The 23,895-nt window shown below is 38.6% G+C and overlaps 1 protein-coding gene across 3 annotated transcripts in view; it reads right to left on the reverse strand.

Moving 5' to 3' along the window:
- Positions 1–23,895, reverse strand: part of SCAP (SREBP cleavage activating protein) — a 364,198-nt gene that overhangs the window by 164,626 nt on the left and 175,677 nt on the right. For all 3 annotated transcript variants that reach the window (XM_067148878.2, XM_067148879.2, XM_067148880.2), the window contains exons 5-6: positions 17,838–18,015; positions 10,369–10,514 (exon numbers count right to left, since the gene is read on the reverse strand). In XM_067148878.2, the coding sequence (XP_067004979.2) occupies positions 10,369–10,514; positions 17,838–18,015 (324 nt within the window). The remainder of the gene's footprint in view (positions 1–10,368; positions 10,515–17,837; positions 18,016–23,895) is intronic.

The following is a 23,895-nucleotide window of genomic DNA, read 5'->3' on the forward strand; positions in this document are numbered from 1 at the left end:
TAAACTATTTACATTTTGTATTGAAAAGGTGGACCCAAATAATACATTAATTTACTCTATTGTAATCACAGTTCAATACGGATCTATCATTATGAAACTTATTTAATTCTTCTTCTACCGCTTTACCCACCTCTTTGGGGTTGCGGGTGAGAATTGTGTCACACATGTTGATTTGGCCCTGTTTTACGGCCGGATGCCCTTCCTGACGCCAACCCTACATGGAGGAATGTAATCACTATTGCGTGTTTCTGTGGTGGTTGGCAGTGTAGTGTGTTGTGTGAATATGAAGAGGAAAGTGTTGGGAAAAACACAACAAACACCCAGTCCCCGGGCCAGAAGAATTAATCAGAGGCGATTAAAATCCCCTACCCACTGGGACCCTCTGAACCGAAGGCCTCGATGCTAACCATTCAGCCAGTCAGATAGTTGTTGGACGGACATATTTAAGTTAGATTTAGCAAGTAGTTCACAATGAACTGCATTTATTGCATTTGTTTTCTTGTGCTTTTTATCCGGTAATTGTGACTCTATAGCTGCAGTCGCTTAAGTGCGGCCAGTATCCAGTATTCGGGAGGTAGTAGGTTCGAACCCCACTGTCGGTGGCCCTGAAGACGGTTTTCTGTGGTTTCCCATTTTCACACCAGGCAAATGCTGGGGCTGTACCTTAATTAAGGCCATGGACGCTTCCTTCCCAGTCCTAGCCATTTGTGTCCCTGACACTTTTCTTTACACATCATCACCTCAGGAGTTTTGTATGTTTGTAGCGTAATAACTGACTGAGCAACGAGAACTGATGCAAGTTCATCTTCATTGTGAAGAAGAATACACTTCAAGGAAAGTTCAAGGCATCAATAAAAGGTCTCCAGTGAGCGAGGTCTTAATGCGGTACTCTTAGCTTCATCATAATATCCTGAACTTTGTTGCAGTAAACCAAAGTTCCCTTGTCAGAAAAGAAGGGAGAGAAGGCTAGAAATTCTCCTCCATGTTGTCTGTACTGATAGTACACCGTCTCTGGTTCCAAAGGGTTCCTTTCATGGAGTCTTGACTAAAGTACCTCAGCAGATTCCTCCTTAAGACCAAGATCTCGAACTAAGTCATTTAACGCACTTTGCTAGAAAAGTTTGGGTTCTTTCCCAGAAAATTCTAGTGAGAAACCGCAGCCATTTCGTCCTAATCTTCAGAAGAGGAGCCATCATTTAATTGTTGAAGGCGATGTCACTCCTTGTGAGGTGACGGGACGCTCATACAAAATATCGTATGTCATGGGGCAACACGGTACGGTACAGAGTCCATGCTTCTCAGCTTCAGCCTGTCATTAAGAGATAAGAATTTCATATTTCATATTGTTCCATACTGAAGTGAATTCACTAATAAGTTAAAAGAAAGTATAAAATGGTTCAACTGGGACTTTCTTCATAATTTTTTGGATCTATCGACAAGCAGTGCTAATTCCTAAAATTATACAGTACCTCATGAACTGCAGCTGAACTCTTCAAGAATTTACTCCGTGCTACATTTAGATTTAGATGGACCTCTTTACACACAGTGCTCTCTAACACATCTAACTTAAGAGACTTTTAGAAGTCCAGTGCCGATCTACTCTTCAGGAACAAGCTCCGTAGTACATGTGCGTATTTGATCGGCAACTTCTTCATAATTTTTGGATCTATCGACGGGCAGTACTAGTCCCTAAAATTATACAGTGCCTCATAAACTGCAATTGAACTCTTCAAGAATTTGCTCCGTACATTTGGATACATATTTGATTCTGTACTTCTTCCCATAGAGAGCTCTCTAACGCTTATGTCTTACTAACGTTCTTGATCCTATGACTTCTTCATGATTGACAAGCAGTGCTGATCCGTAAAATTATACAGTGCCTTATAAACTGCAACCGATAAATATGTATTTGATTTTAGACCTTTTTCATAACACTGTGTTATAGTGCTTCATAAACTGCATCTGACAGCATCATCTGAACTGTGCATCTTATTTGTGATCGACTATATTTCAACGAACAGTACTCCCTAAAGATTTTAGTGCTTCACTAACAGCAACATACAGAATTCTTTATACTTCGCAATTTATTTATCTATGCATTGTTATACACTTATCTGTGATCGGCTGATGATGACCAAAAATACTGTTCGAAACCGGTACCAATTTTAATTAAATAGGAATGTAAACTTACTTCTTATTTTAATAGTATTGAAAGGTTGAACCAATTTATACTTTTCTTTTAACTTATTAGTATTCAGTCTGTCATGCAAAACCAGCGCTACCATTCGCTGTTGTATTGCATTGGTTGTTTTTGTTAGATGTTCATACAGTGCACTGCGGTGGCCATTCCCTTCTCAGCATGCTGTGCACTGTGCAACAGACAGTGGAATTTTACTGACATTTGTCACCCCATTTGGGGTAACATGGGCAAACATCAGAATTCAATTTTCAATGGCAAGGAAAATCATGTGGATTGGAGTCTATTATTGCTCTATTCTTACATACTATTGTTATATAACTTCAGAAATTATAATTATTAGACCTATGGTGCTCCACTGTTCTAAGAAAAGTTAAAATGACAAAAGAAAACAACACAGATACTGATATATCATGCTAATCATTGAACTTAGGACTGTGCCCTTCAAATTTTGCCATATTTTATTCAGAAGGAATATTTTATTATCTCAGTGAGCTAGGACAGTATTTCAACAGCCAGGACGGGAATTTTATCATTTCCGTGTCGTCGAGAAGCGAGCTACTTGGAGCTGGATTTTCCCCGGTTGAGCAAGCAAGAGGAGAGAGCTGGGAATTTTTTTTTCATGTGTCCTTCAGTCAGCTGTGTACCACGTGACAAGCAGGGGAAGAGCAAGGCCAGGCAATCAATAAACTCAAGGCCGCTTTACGTCTAACGGTATCAGCCAATAAAAAATATAACACCTGCCTGAGCGCAGGCGATCAACCAATCAAGATCGATTAAGACGACACACCTCTGTCTCAAGACAATGATATAGCGGTATTTCCGAAGGAACTACACATTCTTATTCTGGCTACTTCTTCTGACAGCTGCATTTTGACTTCGCTGGAGAACTTTATTTCGCAGACCTCCCTGAATATTGAGCATTCGGCATTTCAAAATTATTATAAAATCAGTCTACTAATTTTAGAAGACTATTGAAAAGATACGTATTCCACCCAAAATATTAATCATCGTGTGTGTGTGTGTACTGGACACTTTTTAAGGCTTGTTTGTTAGTTTCAGCTTATTTTACTGGAAAAACAGAAGAGGAAGACCACCTGGAGTTCGAGAATATTTCAAGATGCCCATACACCAGCAAGCTGAAGTCCACTGCTATTCCTTGTACGTCCTCGCTGCTTCAATGAATTTCTAAGCATGTGAGGCATCTTCAGACATGGAAGGGACGCAGTTCGATGGTGGGTGATGTAACCCATATCCTGATCATCCACCAAAATCCAGCTTGAACATTCACTTGAGTACCACATTACAATTGAATCGGTCATTGTTAGAAGGCACTAAGTCATTTTTGTAAGAATTGAGATAATTGACAAAAACTGTTTCTCTCACTTATTTGTAAAGCATAGTTGCTGTCACGTGTAAGTATCATTGCCTGCAATAATGCTGTTCTAGAGAGGTCTATTTGAACAGATTTATCCTTTTAAAAAGTGAGAAAATAGAAAAAGAAATTTATGACTTAGTTCCCTTTAACAATGAATCAGATCTTTAAACAGTAGTTAGTTCACATTTATGAAAAATATATACATTTATTTTTACCATTATAGCATATTACTATATTTTCAATGCTAGTAATACAGTAGTGGGCAAATAGAACCAAAACGTTCAGAAAGGAAGTTACAGTTTGTAATGCCTAGGTAGGTAATTGCCTAATAACCTTCTGATGATGACGCTGTGATATGTGTTAAACACTTTATTCATCATTATCGTGTTCCGTTGTTGGCCACACCAATATGTTCTTATAAAACGAAACGGCTTCCTCATCAACTTCAACATACTTGTACACTTTTTGGATATCCACAATCTTTTTCTTGTTAATGGGGACTTTCTCCAAAACATAAGCCTGAGGAATATTCATACTGAAGGTATCATATACGTGAGGTTTCGCAACGGGAAATGTGTATTTAACAAGTCCGTCAATGAATGGATATGCTTCTATAACACCTGGTTTCTCAACTGAATACCTGAATTCCTTGAATGACATGGGGGCGAAGGTGACCTTTTCACAACGAGGAGCAGTTTGAGTTTCATTAGCGATGCAGGTTTTCTTGTAGAAGGAAGGCCACCAGGCACTGAAATTTAGGATTTCAGACGATTCCACCATGTGCACAAGTACATTTGATTTACTGTTTGCCAGCAGACAACAGTATTCTTGTGGGGTATATATCCTATCAGTCTTCTTGATTTTTCTTCTGAAGATTCCAAAATCCCTATCACAAGGGAGGAAGGAATGGCCTCTCACAGGATACCGGTGAATTATATCCTTAAATCTTCCAGACTGTGTTAAACTCAGGCACATGCGAATGACAGCGTGGTTCTTATTTTGAGCTACGCAACCGTCTGAGTAAAGATGAAGTTCCGTGATTTCTGGAGTCAAGTAAGCATTAATGTAGTGCATTAGAAAAGAACAAACCTCATTCGCACCTTTGTTTGCAATGCCTTCGTGATATAAGAAGAGAAAACTGGTTTCGGATTTCAAATCATGCACACAGAAGCAATAAACCCATAGCTGACGCAGATAGAAAATCTCCTGCACTGGAAGATGCGGGAGCGGTAAGTTCTGCATGAAATCAAAAACAAGCCCACCAATATGAGCGTTCATTTTGCAAGCTTCCTGTGTTTTCTTTAAAGCTCTATAAAACTTGGCACTTCGACGTTTATGAATGGCTAACTCGGAGGCGGCTGCGCGCTTCACATTCTCAGCCAAGTGTGGAGATTTCATTTTTACCTGTAGCTCTTCACATGTACTACATACGTCTATCTGTGGCCTTCCAAAGCGGAGAGCGAAGTTTTCATTATAATATTTCAGGTAGAATTTATATTTCACGTTCAAGTTTGGATGTTTCTCTCTGAAAAGATGGTACATCTGCTTCACATCTAACCTAGCATCCAAATATTTTATCTCAGAACCAGAATAGTGAGTTGATTTTACCGGAAATGTTTCAATGTGATTGTGTATGAGTTGCTCCACTTCCAATGGTGTTTTACGGGTACTTGGATGGAACCCACGCCTATCCCTTGGTGTTTCCCCTCTAAGCAGCAGACTGTTAATTCGGTATATTCTCTTTTGTGACACCGCATGAAGACTCAAGAATGCTCGCCTACATACCTCAGTTTTCTCACTTCCAACAAGAACATGATATTTGAATGCAGCTTGCCTTTCATTTGCTTTCCCATTGATATCTACTTTGCGTGGTCTGCGATGTTTCACCTGTTTTGCTTCTATTAGACGCTGCAAATGAAGATCTTGTTCGTTTTTAGTCTCAAGGTCATGAAATGCTGTAAGAATATTGATTTGGTTACACTCACTTATACGGAGGAAACATCTCTTTCGGCACCTGTAACAATACGCGAACGAGGAAAATTAATATTGGAGACTAAAATTTCCACCACACCTAGTATCTTGATATTATAATATGATGCTTTCCCTGCTCATAACCTATCAGTAAAATTAAGCTTCACCTTACTACTTACCGGCAATCTTCTCCAGTTTTCTTGACTGGCATTATTTTTCCTGTAGCTGTAACATATTCCGAACCTTTCACTCTTGCCTTCTTAACCGTATTTCTATGGTAATTACCAGTATTTATGCAACGTTTCTTGCCTTTCTTTATTCCCTCCATTATTACGTTGGGCAAACAAGCTTGTACAACACACTTCCGTGTTCTTCTGTGACAGAAGAACAACACTGCTTGCTGCCAACATAATCTGCTTCACTGTTAAATGGAACTAAGTCAATGACTTAGTTCTCTTTAACACTGAACGTTTAATTCAGCTAGTAGTTTTACAGCATACTGGACGGGCAGACTTAGTTCCTTTTAACATAGCTAGATGCGTCTACATTCATACTATACGTATCCATGGAAATCTCAATTTTGACAAAAATTGACTTAGTGCCTTCTAACAATGACCGATTCAATTTTATTATCTGTCAACCTTTGTAAACTTATTGTAAACATTGTCTTTTCTTATTCATTTGCAGTAAATTTCTCGTAGTATTTCAGTAGTTAGATTTTCCATTCCTTCTTTCCGTGGTGCAAGGTAGTTAGTGATGTTGTGTGAATGAGTATTGGATTCTATTAGTTAATAGTTGGAGTGGATGTCTTCGAGAGATACTCTGAATGTCCCAATCCAGCATAATAGGAGTATTAAAATTAATTTGACCTCTCCGATAACCTAGATTTTGATTTGAAATGATATTATAATTTATTTGAAGTCAGATGGGACAGAATGTCAGCGCATTTCATTAAGTCAGATTTCCCTCAGTGATATTGCGATCTTTTGATGGATTTAAGATGTGTTAGTCATCTGTAATTTTATCGTACTGTAGTCTACGTGGATGTGACCACGCACGGTTAATAATAATAATAATAATAATAATAATAATAATAATAATAATAATAATAATAATAATAATAATAATAATAATAATAATAATAATAATAATTAAAATAATTCCACCTCATTACGGGTTAAAAATATAAATAAGGTCATGAGTGTAAATGTTATTTGTTCTTGTATGAGATTAATATGTGCTCAGATTAGGTAAACGTGAGCCTGGAACATGGCTGTATCTTGACGGATCAATTTTTACATTTACTGCATTGTGATATAATTTTGGACTTGGAAATGAATCTATTATTAGGTGATTGTTTTGTGAATCCATTAATTAAGTCTAGTGTGAAGAGAGTATGTTACTAAACATAATTTCTTCAGATGAAGCGCATATTAATTGAGAGCCATAATATTAGGAGAATATTAATAGTGTCGCAACTCATGGACCGTAAGCGTGTATGTTTAATCTTGACCTGCGTTATGGCATTTTCGTAGGATATTTTTTTTTTGGATGACATCTATCACTAATATTCCCTTGGACATCGTTGTGAACTTAATTTCATCATTAAAGTGATAATCCTGACATCATCACCTTCTGATCTGTTGCAATTATAATTTTAGCCGATACCGTCATCAGAAAATTTTCCACGATTTTGACTTAAATTTAAAAATAAAAGTCAAGGACTAGTATTCGTTATAAATATTTTTTTAATATCGCCGTGTATCCTAGTGTGAGTGTGGTGTGTGTTGTAGTAATGTTTTGTGGATTGTGATATTTTTCTTGTCGACATTCGTCGTGATCTTCTTTCCGCTGCGCGCGTATTTTGGGTCGATTTAATGTCATTTTGTTGTGGTCATGATTTATTCAAATGTGAACCTTTAGTAAATTTTATAGCAAAATAAGGTAGAATAGGATCTTATGTCTTTAGAAAAAATGAATAAGCAAGGGCCATGTCCGTGGATATGAATCACAGAAGGATTATTGTAAACCTTGCAAAACTATTAATTCTGAGTCAATGAATAATATTGAGATTTGACGCGGTGTCAATTTATGCAATTATCGAGGAGAATTTTAAAAGAATAATAGTACAAATATTTCAGTTGATAAATTTAAAATCTGTGAAAGATAATTTCAGGATAACTTCATCAGTGGAATTTTTATTTATTTTTTCTTTTAAAGAGAGAAAGTGATAATTCAATTATTAGTCACAAATGAGTTACAGAAGAAATTCATTCAATTTTAAATTAATTTAAAAATTTTTATTAGAGAAAGGTGTTCTCAAAACCACGTTGATTATTTTACGAAGTTAAATGTAGGCTAATTTCTGTCTATGTATTTGCAGAGTCGCATATCTGCAGTTATTGAGGAAGAAAATCCTGATTAATGAAAACTAGCGGAGAAGAAAATAATCAGAGAATACCAAGATTTTGTAAAAATTTATTTGTGGAGAGTGCTAGTTGTAATAAATGCTAAAACCTATTTTTAGTGTTCCTTTCATTTGTCGCTAGTCCTTAAGCTATCCTTGCCCTTAAAAATTTTTGCATAGCCTGAAAGCGAACGGTCTACGCCTGAGACTCTCGCTCTTCGGCTGAGCAGCCCGGTAAGAAGGGGGCAAGACATAGTATAAATTAACAGTTTTTGCAAGATACCCATTGTGAACCAGCTCACAGAGAGGTTTGCATAAGAATGCTTTGTCTGGGCAACGTTTACAGTATGTTCTAACTTTCTTTGCTTTCCTTGCAGCCTCTTGACCTCCAGTTTTGTTAGCCTCTTTGTAGCATATGCTGCAGTATTTTCTTCTCTTCCATGTAGAATTTCCAGCCTTTTCAGTTCCTTCCATCTTCACAAGGAGATGGATACCGTAATTGTGACAAGGTGTTTCTACTTCATCCGACAAGCACATCAGTTCTAGAGCACGTTTCTCCTTGAAGGTAGTGACAGACATTTTTTTTTTTTTTAAAGATTTGGCACTGTTTGGTAGTTTCTCAATGCAAACCACGATTTCACCAATCTCATTTGAATTAGCAGTTCCATCACCACCTTGTGATACCATCCAACAGTTTTTCAAACAGATGTATTATAGGATGATAGTTGATCAGATACATGAACACCAGGCTTTGCTTTGTTATAAGCAAATAACTATGGATAGTTTGAAATTTTCCGTGTTAGTTTTCCTGAAGAAACGAATTCAAGTTGGTACTTAGTTGAGAGCATATAAACCTTTAGGTTGTCCATCCATCTCAGTGCTATGATACCATCTGTGACTCCTTAGCACCCATTACTCCTTTTTTCATTTTTTCTTTTAAATCTGGAGGAAGCCCTACTAGATTCTTCTGCAGAGTACCAAGCAGGTGAGTGCATCTAACTAGAAGTTTATTTGCCAGTTCAACACATGTAGAAATTGTCAGCAAAAAAAGATGAACCACTGTCTAAATAAGGATCCACAAGTTCCATCACAACAGCTGTAGCATGTAGCAGTCCAGGGTTAGCAGTTATCCCTCTGCCGGAGTACACTTTTATGGTGTAGGTATAAGCCGTCTGTATCACATACTTTGAATACCTTCACCCCATATTTACGTGCCTTATTTGGAATAAACTGGCAAAATATTAGCTTTTCCGTAAACAGTTTCATAGATTTGTCAATGACCAATGTTTCTTGTTCCTCATTTAGGTCCTTGAAATTCTTATTGAGCATTACAACACAAGGTGCGATTTTATACAATCTCTCTTGACTTTGGTTCGCTTCACTGTTGAAATGCCAAAGAAACGGAACAAATCAGTAAGAAATTATCCTGCTTCATTACATGATCCCCAACATAGTTTTTATACAGTCTGTTCTTTCTTGGCCAATAATTACATAGTTTGGGAAACTGTGCCAAGTCCATCCACATTAATTAGACAAAGAACTTTTCCATGTCAGCACAACTGATATCAGTCCACTGAGTGAATCTCCTCTGCCTACTCAAATGTTTACCTTGTAAAACATTTCTTGCATTTTTATTGGTCTCATGCACCATCATATTGAAGATATCGTCAGTAACTATTCCATGATAAAAATCAAAGGTTGAGATTTAGCACTAGCAGGAAATGTTAAACCGGGGGCTATGTGTGAATACAAAGACTTTCTGCAAACCTGAGAATGTTCCCCATCTGTTCACTGCCTGGCGATATGGCTGATTCATCGCACGATGCAGCACCGGATTTTTTGCTAGTGTCCTCTCTATACAAACTACTGTCCAATTCTGACTCAGAAAAAATGACCTCACATTGCAAATCCGAAATATCACTTGATTCAGCACTCAATCCTTTTTCAAGTTCTTCTGCTACCTCTCTATCGGCAATCATGGCTTACTCGACACACAAATACATGTAACAATTAAATTCTTGTCATACAACTGTAAATTGCAAAGAACTCGTCGAATGGCACGTAAACAAACAGCTCACAACACAGAGACCAGGCTTCCACAAAAACAAATTGCCAACCTAATAACCAATGTCACTCCAAAAGGGGGATACAAAAATGATAACTCTGAACATAAATTATCTCTGATTATCATCTACAAATGAAATTACGCACAATCGTAGCCCACTACAACCTGAAATACACATATTGCATTTCTGCAGTTTAACAGTAATACAACAAATGTACAAGTCGACATTAACAGGTTAAGGATGATAATAATAATAATAATAATAATAATAATAATAATAATAATAATAATAATAATAATAATAATAATAATAACAAAAACATCGTAAAGAGAAAACTAACTAAACTTACTGCATATCGTAATCCTTGAGAATGATTGTGATGGCAAACTGCAACACCCGCTGTCGCGTGCGTAGAGGGTACCGTTTGATACCTGTGTCTTTCATGTTCATTCCAAATAGCATTTCCGCCAAGCTAATTTTACCTTTCTGTAGATTCTGAAATTCAACAGAGAAATTTTTATTATGTTACAATAAAGAACAAGGCAAAGAAAAGAACAGATAAGCGGGTAGCCAGTAACTTTTCAATCTAACCTAAAAAACTTAGTTGTATTTCAAAAGATCTGAACAGTTTTTTGTTTTATATTTTTGTTTTTTGTTTTTCAATTCAAGCTCATTAATGAACCTTATAGGCTAAGTTTCAGCAATGTACCAGTAACAGTTGCTGAAACTTTTTATTAAAATACTAGTTGTTCTGGATGAGACTGGTGGTGATTATTGTTTTAAGAGAAAGTACATCTCCCACAAGTCCAACCCCTCGTCCGCACCGCAGAAGTTGGGCAACGTCATTAAGTAGGAAACAGCCTGTGGGGGGTGAAGTACAGTGGGGATCACATGTACCCTGAGACCGCTATGGTAACCATGAAGGCCTACAGGAATCCTGAAAATAATGGTGGCTAACGGGGATCTGGTGAAGTCATGACAGGCCCAGCAAGTTGGTGATGGATATCAACTCACTTTCAAGGAAATAAGGAACAATAAGTGGGACGGATGTAACAGGCAACGACCCTGGCAAGGAACAGGATTATGAATTGGAACACTGAATATACAAACACTGATTGGAAAAGTAGAAGAGGTTGTAGACATGATGGAAAGAAGAAAACTGGATGTATTAGGGTTGGCAGAGACTAAATGCAGGGGGGAAGGTAAGAGAGCTGCAATATGGTTTTTAGTTGTACTGGATATGAAATGATGAAGAAAAGAGAAATGGAGTAGGAGTGGTAGCAAGAAAAAATGGACTGAAAGAGGAAGTAAAAGGGATAAGTGACCGGTTGATGAAAGTCAAAATAACAGTCAAAGGAAAAACCTGGGAAACTGTACAAGTATATGCTCCATAAGTAGGACGCACATAACAGGATAAAGGTGACTTTGAGGAAGAATTGGAGAAACAATTGAATGGCTAAAACAACATAGTAATGGGGGACTTGAATGCCCCTGTACGCATGGAAAGGAAGGGATATGAGAAAATGTTTGGAGCGGAAAGACGGGGAAATAGAAATAAGGAAGGGAAAATGCTACTGGATTTGTGCAAAAGAAATGGGATGACAGTCGGGAACTCATGGCTGAAGAAAAGAGAAAGCCATAAGATGACCAGGTACAGCAGTGACTGGTAAAGGAAATCCATTTTGGATTACATGATCTACGACTGGGAAATGAAGGAGAATGTTATAGATGTAAGTGTAATACTACCAGAGACCCTACATAGTGACCACAGACTACTGGTAATGAAACTGAGAACAATGAAGGAAAGAAAGAGGACAGAGAATCAAGGAAGATGTATCAAAATATGGGAAGTGAAGGAGAAGAAAACCAAGGAAGAATGCCAGGAAAAAATAAGACTGAACTTGCCAACAAATGATACAAAATCCGCAAGCAGGCTCAAGTTGTAAGACCGTAGGACAGAATAACAGTGCAGCGACTGAGATGGTATGGACATATGTGACACATGGGAGATAACAGATTACCGAAAAAAATGTATGATCTAAAACTTGAAGACAAAAGACCAAGAGGGCAACCAAGACTCAGGTACAAGGACATGGTGAAGATTGACTTTCAACAGTGAGGACATACCTTGGAAAGCATCGGAGAAGGAGAGAAGTTTAGAGACCGCAACTGGTGGAGAAGCCTCGTTCGCCGACCCATCTCTTAAGATGGAACGGGGTGTGTGTGTGTGTGTGTACGCGTGTGCGTGCATGTGTGCGTGTGCGTGTGTAATACAAAAACAGGAGAGGAGGAATGGGAAAGGTTCAAGTGGACATTAGTAAAAACTGCAGAGGAAGTTTGTGGGGGAACTAGTACCAGGAAAAGATGCAAAGACACCTCACAACGGAACAACAGAGTCAAAGTGGCAGTTGGGGAGAAGAATAAAGTTTTTAGAGTGTGGTTTCAACAGAGGACAAGAGAGACAAGACAAGAATATAAAACCAAAAAGGAAGAAACTAAAAAGGTTGTGGATTGAAATGTGGACGAACATGATGAAGAAGATAACAAAGGAAATAAAGTACTGAATGGAATGGTCAAGAGTAAAAGGATAGGCATGAGGGAAGATGTTACACTGATCAATAAAAATGGAAATGAACTGCAGGAGAAAGAGAAGGAAGGAGTATTTTAATGATTTGCTAAACCCAGAAGGATGCATTGAGGAAGAAAGTAGAAGCAGGGAGGAATAAAGAAACACAGAAAAAGAATTAACATGGGGAGAAGTGGAAAGGAGGATAAATGGAGGGAAAGCCCCAGGTTTAGATGAAGTAGTATTGAGATGGTGAGGGCAGCAGGAGAGGTAGGGAAACAGTGCTTTATCATATGTTGAAAGTAGTATGGAAGGAGAAAAAGATCCCTGAAGACTGGAAGAAGTGGATAATCATACCCATCTTCAACAACGAGAAATAGCAAAGATTTTAAAACCTATAGTGACATGTCACTGTGCAAAGGCGATTGAGAAGATTCTGGAGAACAGAATCAGAAAGAGGATGGAAGAAAAGTTAAGAGAAGAGCAATATGGTTTCAGATCAGCAAGGTCCACAGTAGACCTTATATTTGCAGTAACAACTACAAGAGCATCATTATGAGTGGGATAAAGATCTACTGATGGCCTTCTTGGAATTTTTACAAAGCATATGATCATGTGCGGAGAAACAAGGTATGGGAAGCCTTACAGATAAAAGGTGTTGAGAAGCAGATAACAGAAAGAGTGAGGAAGATGTACCATGGGAGTGTCAATTCTGTGAAAGTAGGAGGAGAGAGAGAACATACTGGTTTAAGCATAGAAATGGATTAAGACAAGGAAGTGATCTGTCACCTACGCTCTTCATTGTAGTAATGGACGAGCTAATGACAAAAGTGGCAAGAAAAACTGGGGAAGGACAAATGAAAGTGATGAAATGAAATGAAATATTGTATGGCTCTTAGTGCCGGGATATCCCAGAACGGTTTCAGCTCGCCAGGTGCAGGTCTTTCTATTTGACACCCGTAGGTGACCTGCGCGTCACGATGAGGATGAAATGATTATGTAGACAACACATACAACCAGCCCCCGTGCCACTGGAATTAACCAATTAAGGTTAAAATCCCCGACCCGGCCGGGAATCAAACCCAAGACCCTCTGAACCGAAGGCCAGTGCGTTGACCGTTCAGCCAACGAGTCGGACAATGAAAGTGATGATGTTTGCAGATGACTTGTTAGTCTGGGGAGAAAAAGCTACTTTTTTTTTTTTGCTATTGGCTTTACGTTGCACCGACACAGATAGGTCATATGGCGATGATGGGACAGGAAAGGCCTAGGAGTTGGAAGCAGCCATGGCGTTAATTAAGGTACAGCCAGGATCGAACCTACCAAGTTCGGGTCAGAAGGCCAGTGCCTCAATTGTCTGAGCCACTCAGTCCGGCAGAATGAAATTTAATGCCAAAATGAGCGAGATAGTAATCACAACTAGAAAGAAGGAGAGACATCCAAGAGAGATAATCCTTGGAGGGGAACAGCTTAGAAAGATAGACCTGAATTCCCTTAATTATTTCCTATGGGGATATCTAAAGTCACTTGTGTATGAGACGCCAGTGAATACGGAGATGGAATTAGCTGCCAGAATTGTAGCTGCTTGTGATGTGATTCAAAACACACCAGGGATACTTGTCAGGGTGCGTCAGAATCTTGTTCGCTGATGTAATGCTTGCATTGAGGTTGATGGCCGTCACTTTTAGCACATTTTGTAAGATACTGTGTAAATGGTACGTTCACTGTATCAATGATGGTATTTGCAGTTAACTGTAACTAATGTAAAAAAGTACACAGTAATGTGATTGTATTCCTATCATCTCCTTAGCTGGCTTCTTCGACTCCAGGTTCCCTACCTCAAATTGTTCAGTGGAGCATTTTCTCTGTACCGTTAAATTTTTGCATGCTCTTATGGAAACACCCAGTATATACTCTAAAGATCATGAGCATGATGATTTGTAATGAATGGAGGGTAGACAAAAAAGATAAAAGTAAGGAGCCTGATATACAAAAGTAGATGTACTGTAATGCCAGATTCAGCTAGGAGATTCATGTTTACCTTCTTCTACTCTCAAGATGAGAGGCCCTGGAGGTTACCACTTTCAATTACCTCTTACAACAAGCAGAAGATATCGTGAATGTATTCTTCTGTCCTACCCATAGATGGGACCTGGATGAAACTGATACACATTTTTGAAGACTGTACGCTTAATTATAAATAAAACTTATGATTATGTAACTCGACCACTAGGTGTACTGTGTATCGCCTAGCAGCAGTTCCAAGACGCGTGGCTTGGTATCACACCCTGGGACAAGTCTGCCAAATTTTCAAAGTTGCATTATGATGGATTAACCACTGCAAGTGTGTCTGCTAGAGCAGCGTGCCTCAAATCCTGTCCAGTCGGGGTGAGAAACTCTGCACCTGCTAAGGGCTGGAGTAAACTTAACAAGGTAAAATTACTTGATTTGCAACAATCAATACTGGGGCACTGTCTGGAAGAAACAGCGAATAGGCCAAATCTCTACATATCCTGTATTCAACAGACAAAGGGAAAAGATCAGACCTGTGACATCACTAAAGTATACAAAGTCATGTACTATGTCACACCACCTAGTTGAAACGCCGTTTGTGAGTTCTTGCGAAAGTGCATCACTAAAGCAGACCACGTACTGGATTGTCTAGTGAGCAAAATGGCAGATCATGTGTTGTCAAGTAGCACGGGACAGGTGTCTGGGAAAGAAACAAGAGGAATTCTGAATCGGCTTTTCGCAATATATCGACTCATGAAACACCAACACCACCTTCGTTTACAGTATTGATGATTGCAACAGACAGACTGACTACCGGTTGGTGCAGAGTAGAAACGTAATTAATACATTGACTACCAGCTCCTCAGTGGGTGATTTAAACCTATAGCCCAGCCTTTTTTAAATCCTCTGATGTCTATAGCGCACTATTTTACATTAAATGTTACTGTACGAAAACTGGTCGCTGAGCATTTCAAGAATCGGCCTAATTTTGTATAGCCTATCAGGATTCCCTTCGCTGAAGTGCAAGAACGACTATGTTTTCAAACTGGGTTCATGCCATGGTTTTCAAAAAAATCGGTGAGCCGAAAATAGTGTCCTCGGTCCAGTACATTTTCAGATCTGGTTTCTGAATTATTCCAGTTACAAACATAGTCCTAAAAACTTTTTCATCTCATTTACATTGATCAGTTTCCACATCTGAAAAATAGAATATTTAGTAAATGGACGCGGTGCTCCACTAATAACTTGTTCCATGTAAAGGTTTGTCTAATGACATACATATTCAAGGGAATCGTCATTTACAAATAAATTGATGAAAGACATAATTTCGTTGTTATTTTCGATGTCAACATTTAATCCCACCCGACCAGTGAACTTGACTGCAGGCGGGCAATAAGACGGATGCGTAATGGTTATTTGAATATGCTGAATTTCACTTTCCCCAGAGTCTGGTATATCATCATCGGAATTGCTTTCACTATAACTGAAATCAGGGATGAGTTCATCACCAGAATCATCGTTCAGTAGTATGTCTTCAATTTCCACACTTCGTATGCTGTGTTTGTAACTCGTCATGTTATCACAACACAATAACTCACTTCACCACACACCCTCACAAGAATACCAAGACTAGCTTAGGTCCATGTTTACTCAAAGAAAGAAAAAAAAAAAAAAAAGAAAGCATTGGAATGTATCTTTTATTCAGGTAGTCAGGGTGAGAGACTGTTCATTTATATGCAATCTATGATTTCCAACACGAACTACGACTTTGGACGAATTTAGCACTAAATTCGAAGCAACGGTTACATCGCGCGACCTTAAACGCCTTAACTCGCATACGTCCTGCACATAGGCTGCTCTTAAATGCCTTAAGGCATCTACGGGAGTGAATGTGTTAACTTAAAACACTACCTGTGTTCAGCTGGAGTGAGTGACAGGATTTAATAAAGGAGTAAGCAGAAGTCTCTGGCAGACGTATCCTAAGTCCCCTACCAGATAACCAGTGAATTCACCTTGAATATAATTAGCTTACTTCCAGCCCAGCTTGACACAATATCCAAAAAATTGCCTTGGGTCCAGAAACCACCTAAATAAAAAAGTGAGAATGAATATTTGCTGGACAGTGCTTTGAAGGTAATAAAAAAATATTTTCAGGATTTGAAATGTTTCTGCGTGGTCCCCTTATGTGGCAAAGACTGTTATGGGTGTAATCAATAACACCCTCCACTCAAGGAGTGGAGGAGTTGTTGGGATTATGACCTCTGGCAATTTCCTCAAAAAGCAAGTGATTGGCTGCTTTCTCCTGCTGTGTGCTTAGCATCTTTATGTGGTCGCCTATGTGCAATGCAAAAATTCTTGATTCTTGGCCAACCTTAATACTGTAGGTCGTGAAAGTGAGCAGAGGTCCCGAACAACTGTCTATAAATAATACACAGAGCAATTAATTACAAATATTCATTCATTTTGAAAATATCCTTCAAAGAGCAGTAATAGGCTTTTATTTTACATTCATTTTTATTATTGATCTGAACTGAATGAGAAATGTTTGCATACCATAACTTTACCAAAAAATATCCCATTATATTACATTTAAATGAAATATTTTCATTACACAGAACTTAAGAAAAAGCCTCACGTGACATAAAATCTCAGGCAATACCAGAAGCTTGCAATAGTGAAAGAACAGGCAAGCCACATTGGTTTCGTTTTACAAGCACTGGTTCCAATTTCAGTAGTATGACCTTCCTGTGGAATTCAAAATGACCCATAATATTTCATAAGTATCACTTGGGAGCACAGATTTCTTGCCTTTCAATAATTTATCCTGCTACTTCCTCAAAATCGTCATCCATTTTATAGATTAAGATGTGGAATAAGTCAAGGGTCCCCTTGACTAGATTAAGTTCAACTTATTACATTAAATAATTAGCATGTAAATGATTATGAACTGCAGTAAGTTCAGCTTCATAAAGTTAGACTTTATGAAGTACATCGCTATTAAGTACGACTTATTTGTGCCAGAATCTGGAATAAGTCGACATTTAATTTGCCTTAATGCGACTACGAATACCGGCCTTAGATTTCATTTTATAACACAGTCAGGAAATGCTCAAGCAATTTATAGCTAATGTCTTTATGTGTGAAAGCCTTAATCAAAATGAATGAAGAGTTATGAAATTAAACATTCGCAATCCACACAAATAATAGCCCTCCCTCAATTAAAAGTAATTTTTCCCCACCTGGTAATTGAAAATTGTGCTTAGCAGATTTGGATCTTCCTGGAAATGCTCACGATTTTGCTGCCACAGGTTCGCTGGTGAGAGTACCAAACAATTGTACTCTGGTAGAAGCATTTTCTTGTCCGACTTCATCTTCACAGCTTCAACATGAAGACATAGGTGGCTGAGAGTTTTCGAACTGAAAATGGATCATAATAATATTCTACTTCAGATGGATATTACAATGATGAAAGTTACAAAGATATACTGGTGCAGGCCTTTACTGTTGATGTCAACATGACAAGTTTTGATGTTCTTCTGGAATATTAGACTGTATTGACATAGATAGATAGATAGATAGATAGATAGATAGATAGATAGACAGACAGATAGATAGATAGATAGAATTATCTTGGAACTGGAGTGGTGGCTGGGAGTGACTAAGCCAACAGCTGGATGGGAGGGAGGGGCGCCTGCGGTAAATACAAGTCCTGGCTTTGTCTCGTAACACAGTTTGTTTTGTGTTTCAGTGAGAGCCACATGTGTGCAAAGAGAAGTGAGAATAAATGGAAAATAATAATAGGCCTTATTATTCTCTTCCACACCGAGTATGTATTTACAGTTCAAAGAATTTGGCCAAGAAAGTAGTGGAGGAAGAAAAGAGGAAAAGCTGGGCCTTATTCACACAGACATTGAGAGATGATATGCAGGGCAGCAAGAAATTACTGTATGGTATCTTAAGAAACAAAAAGAGAGATCAAGTAAACACCAGATTTGTGAAGGATGAAGGTGGCATAATTTTAACAAAGCCAGAAGAAATAAGAAATAAATGGAGAGAATATTTTCAGAAGCTGCTGAACATAAGAACGGATGACAGTCATTCAATGGACGACCAGGAAAGGCAATTAGTTGACGAAGAAATGGATAAAGAAATTACAATGAATGAAATTGAAATGGCAGTAAGAAAGATGAAGAATGGAAAAACTGCTGGAATAGATGAAATTTCAGTGGAGATGATAAAGGCAGCTGGAGCTGTAGGCCTGCAGTGGACATATCGGGTTCTCAGGAATGTCTGGGAGAATAAGGAGGTACCTGACGATTGGCAAATAGGAATAATCATCCCAATTTTCAAGAAAGGTGATAAGAAAGTTTTGAAGAAATACAGGAGAATTACTCTAATATGCCATGTTGCTAAGATAATGGAAAGGATACTGGAAAGTAGAATAAGGCTGAGGGTTGAGAGGCAGATACAGGAAAATCAGTTTGGTTTCAGAAGTGGAAGGTCAATAATAGAGCACATTTTCATTATGAGACAACTAATGGAAAAGCATTGGGAGTACGGGAATGATATGGTGATGACATTCATTGATATTGAAAAGGCATATGACAGTGTCCCTAGGACGAAAGTTTGGGACAGTCTGGTGCAAAAAGGAATTGGACAGGGATTAATTTAAAATGATCATGGCATTGTATAAGGAATGTTGTAGTTGCGTGCAAACACAAGTTGGCAGGACAAGTTGGTTCAAAATCACTAGCGGGCTGAGACAGGGAAGTTTTCTATCACCAATCCTGTTTACAATAGTAATGGATGACATCATGAGAACGGCAAAAGCAGCATATGGAGGAAGAGAAATGAACATGATGTTATTTGCAGATGATATTGTATTTGGGGAGAAGATGACAGGAAGGTTCAAGAACAGTTGAATGTGGTGAATGGGAAGATTGAAGAATGTGGATTGAAAATAAGTGTAGAAAAGAGTAAAACTCTTGTTATGACTAGAGGGGAGAAAGAAGGGAAAGGTCAGATTAGACTTCCAGACAAGCCCTTGGAAGTAGTGGAAACGTTTAAATACCTGGGGAGTGAATTAATGGAGAATGCTCGACTGAATGCTGAGATTAGTAAAAGGATTCAAGCTGGAAGTTGTTTCTATCATAGTGTAAGAAATATGTTATGGGACAAAGATGTGCCAATGGAAGCAAAGGATACTATGTACAAGATGTATTACATACCCATAACAACTAACGGAGCAGAAACTTGGACAATGACAAAGAAGGATGAGAGTCGAATACAGGCAGCCGAAATGAAATTCTTGAGGAGTATGATACAGAAGAGTAGAAGAGACAAAATAAGGAATGAGAAAATCCGGGAAGAAATTGGAGTGGAAAAAATGAATGATAGAATAGAGAAGAGCCGACTAAGATGGTTTGGGCACATAAAGCGAATGAGCGACGAAAGAATGCCAAAAAAGGTGATGGAAATGCAAATCCAAGGAAGGAGAGGCCGTGGACGACCACGATTATAGAAAGAAACCTGGACTGGGACACAGTGTTGGAGGAGGAGTGGTGGAAAGACCGAAGAAAGTGGAGAGGAACCATATTTGCCCCTACCCGGCTACAGCTGGATAAAGGGAAATGATGATGATGATGATGATGATGATGATGATGATGATGATGATGATGATGATGATGTCCGTACAGAAAAAACTGAGTGATAGGATGGAGAAGAATAAATTGAGATGGTTTGGGCATGTTATAAAGATGGAGGAGGGAAGGATACCAAACAAGTGTTAGATGCTAACATAGAGGGAAAGAGGACACGAGGGAGGTCCAGAGCAAGATGGATGCACACTGTCAAGAACAGTATATGAAAAAGAAGACTGAACTGGAATACAGTTTCCAAAGAGGAGTGGTGGAAGGAGAGACAACGGTGGTGAAGTGCCATCAAAACCCCAACCTGGCAGGAATTGGGCAAGAGGAAATGGAAATGAAGATGATATCCGTACAGAATCCACTTGTGCTGTTAGGAGGTTATTTCAAGAGAAATTTCCAGGTGATCCAAGTTCCCCGTCATGAGACAGTTCATAGATTAGTTAATAAATTTTGTGAAACAGGGAATATTAATGATAAAAAACAAAGAAGGAGAAGTACAAGCACTAAAAGAAGAAAATCTTAAAGAAATTGGACAACGGCTGAAAAATTCTCCTAAGAAAGCTCTTAGCCGTCTTTCAGAGCAAACAGGAATTTCCCACAGTTTCATACAAAGGGCTACGAAGTTACTTAACTTAAAACCCAGAGGTGAGTACTTTTAAAGTACATTAGTATTTATCAGAAAGTCAGTTTAGCTTGCTCTCATGCTGCCCACAGGAAACAAAATTTTTATTCCTTTTATGAAATATATGAATATACAGAAATTTATTAATTGTAATTGCCCGGCAGGAAGCAATAGCTTGCAGCCCAAGGCCTCAGCTGCGGCTCTGTGTTAATTGGATGATCCTGTAGATAGATAGAAAATTAATGCCTTCAATTGTGGTGAAATCAAGGCTCAAGCCCCTCTCTTACACTTAGCCATATATTAAATATGCCTGATGCTGCAACTACTCTAAATAGCCGTTGCCAAAACAAAATGACACTCAGTAAGTCAACATGGCCTAAGATCCCAGAAGAACATCAAAGCTCATAAGTACAAAGAAATTGCTAATAAAAATCCAGTAACGTGATAACTAATCTGATAAATGATAATTCAGTATACTTTTACTACCCCACATCTTCAATGCCTTGAAAAACTTTAGAGTACTTCATGCATGTCAACTTATCCCTTTTTTTTTATGGCACTTCTATTCCTTCGATACATCTACAGAAATACAGTAGAACCTCGTTAATTCGAAGTCATTGGGACGCTAAAATCGGACTTCGAATTACGTGATTTCGAATTAACCGCCGCTAACTCGAAGTTCAGAAATGTCAACCCCTGCTGCATCACAAAATATTCTAAGATCCTTTATAGCATGCAGTCACCTTGATTCACAGTTAAACCTTTCAAATGCCGTAGGGAAAAAATTCCTAAATGTATCCAACAAGGTGCATTTATTGAAATAATGCTCTTGGATAACCTCACACCCGGGAAAAATAAAACACGATTCAAAGACAAGGAGTACGGTAATTACTGTATATGCATGACACAGTTTAAGCAAATAGGTTATAACCTACTTGATTTAAGTGCAGTATAAAGCACTTGCACAGGGGAGCCAACAAGGCTGTCCGAATTGGAAACACATTACACCAACAAAACAAACTTTAAAAACCCAGACATACGGTATATTTGAAACACATGGCACCAACAAAACAAACTTTAAAAACCCAGACATATATTTGAAACAAATATCAAGAATAACAGATAACTTTGTACAGTACCTGAATAGTTCACAAATGTTTAATGATCCAGTAGGGCTTTTTTTTGTCAGACATTAGGCTTATTGCCTTTTAAAGAAAGAATGTATGAGAGTTGCTGCAACATTTTTATTTTTATTTTTATAAACACTAGCTACAAACTGCTCCATATGGGCCATAGCCTTAATTGTAGCGTCGTCAGCATCACTAGCACTTATCACGGAATCCAACACGGCGAGAGCGGAAAGTACATCATTCTTTGACGGAATAGTTGCCGCCTGCGCCGTATCTTGGTCATGTTCAACATCAGCTGTAGCTGCATTTCCCTTTGGCGTCACGTGATCACAGCTGATCATCATAGCGGGATCCCGCTCTTCTGTAGTAGTCTCCACAGGGTCTATGCTGATGTATTCGGAGAAAGTCATACCGACATCAGACTTTTGCCGTAACTACTCCCATTCATCTTCATTGTCGTCTTCTTCTCCTCCTCCTTCTTCTACTTCATTTAACGAACCGAAACCATACTTGACGAAGCAGTTCTTCACTGTCGATGAAGGATCAGAGTCCCAGGCAACTGTCACACTCTGCATTGCATCAATTACATTCCACTTGCGAATTTCTCCTGCCGGAATATTTCTAGCAATTTCCCGGAGAAAGTAACGCACCAGTCGCTTTCTGTAGGCACGTTTCACAGATGAAATTATGCCTTGGTCTAGGGGCTGCCAGTAGCTCGCAGTGTTGGCCGTCAGAAAAAGAAGACGCACGTTTTAAATTAAATTATGTTTGTGTACAGTGCACTGATCCAACAACAAAAGTATTTACTTGTCCTGGTATGCCATTTTGCGCTCAAGGCATACCAGCCACTCCTCAAAAATTTTGCCTGTCATCCAGGAATTTTTAGACGACTTATATTAGCACGGAAAGTGCCTGATGCCCTTAAAACATTGCGGCTTCTTGAACTTGCCTATGACGAGGGGAGGAAGTCTCTCGCTTCCGTCTGCATTGCAACACAGAACGACTGTGAACCTATCCTTGTAAGATTTCCCGCCATGGCACTTCTCTTCCTTAAAACCATAACTTAAGTCCGTTTGGGCTCGGCATTAAAAACAATGCAGTCTCATCGGCGTTGAAGATGTTGTTCGGTGCATACGAATTCATTATGTAAGCCATGTTTTCTCGCCAACTGTTTGCATCACTAGTGTTCACTGATTCGGCTTCTCTGCACACTGCCTGCCAAGTGATATTGTGCCGCTCTTTAAAACGCTGAATCCACCCTTTCAAACACTGAAACTCAAGACCCATCTTCAGCGCCAGTTCATTCGCCTTCCCCTTAATAATCTCGCCATCTACAGGGATATTGTTTGCCCAAACATGCCGAAACCACTCGATCAATTGTACTTCCAAATCAGAGTGTTTAGCTCCTCGAATGCACATTCGCTTTGCTGTATTTACACCCTGCATTTCCTGAGCTTCTATGCTCTCACGATTTTTTAAAAACGTTGAAAGTGTGGACACAGGAATTCCAAAGTCTTTAGCTATTTCAGTTTTAGTTCTTTTTGTCCTTTGTCGACCTCCCTTATAATTTTCACTTTCTCGCTGAGTGTCTTTGAAGAATACTGACGCTTAGCCATCACAACACAAAAAAAAAGGAACACACATGCCCTAAACTAAAATATCGTAACAATAAACTAAAACACAATATTAATAAAATATAACAGCTTCGAAGTTTATAACTGCACACTAAAACTTTAAGTAAAATAAGTAACTAGAAGAATACAAAAGAACTATGATTTCACTAGAACTTGGCAACTCTGAAGCACTGTAGACATACCAAACTCAAAGTGAAAGTGCGGAAAGATACACGTTCCAGAAGACGCGCTCTATCGTGACGCAGAGAATTTTTTATTCAAAT

The sequence above is a fragment of the Anabrus simplex genome, chromosome 6 (assembly GCF_040414725.1).
Source record: "Anabrus simplex isolate iqAnaSimp1 chromosome 6, ASM4041472v1, whole genome shotgun sequence".
NCBI classification, from domain to species: Eukaryota; Metazoa; Arthropoda; class Insecta; order Orthoptera; family Tettigoniidae; genus Anabrus; species Anabrus simplex.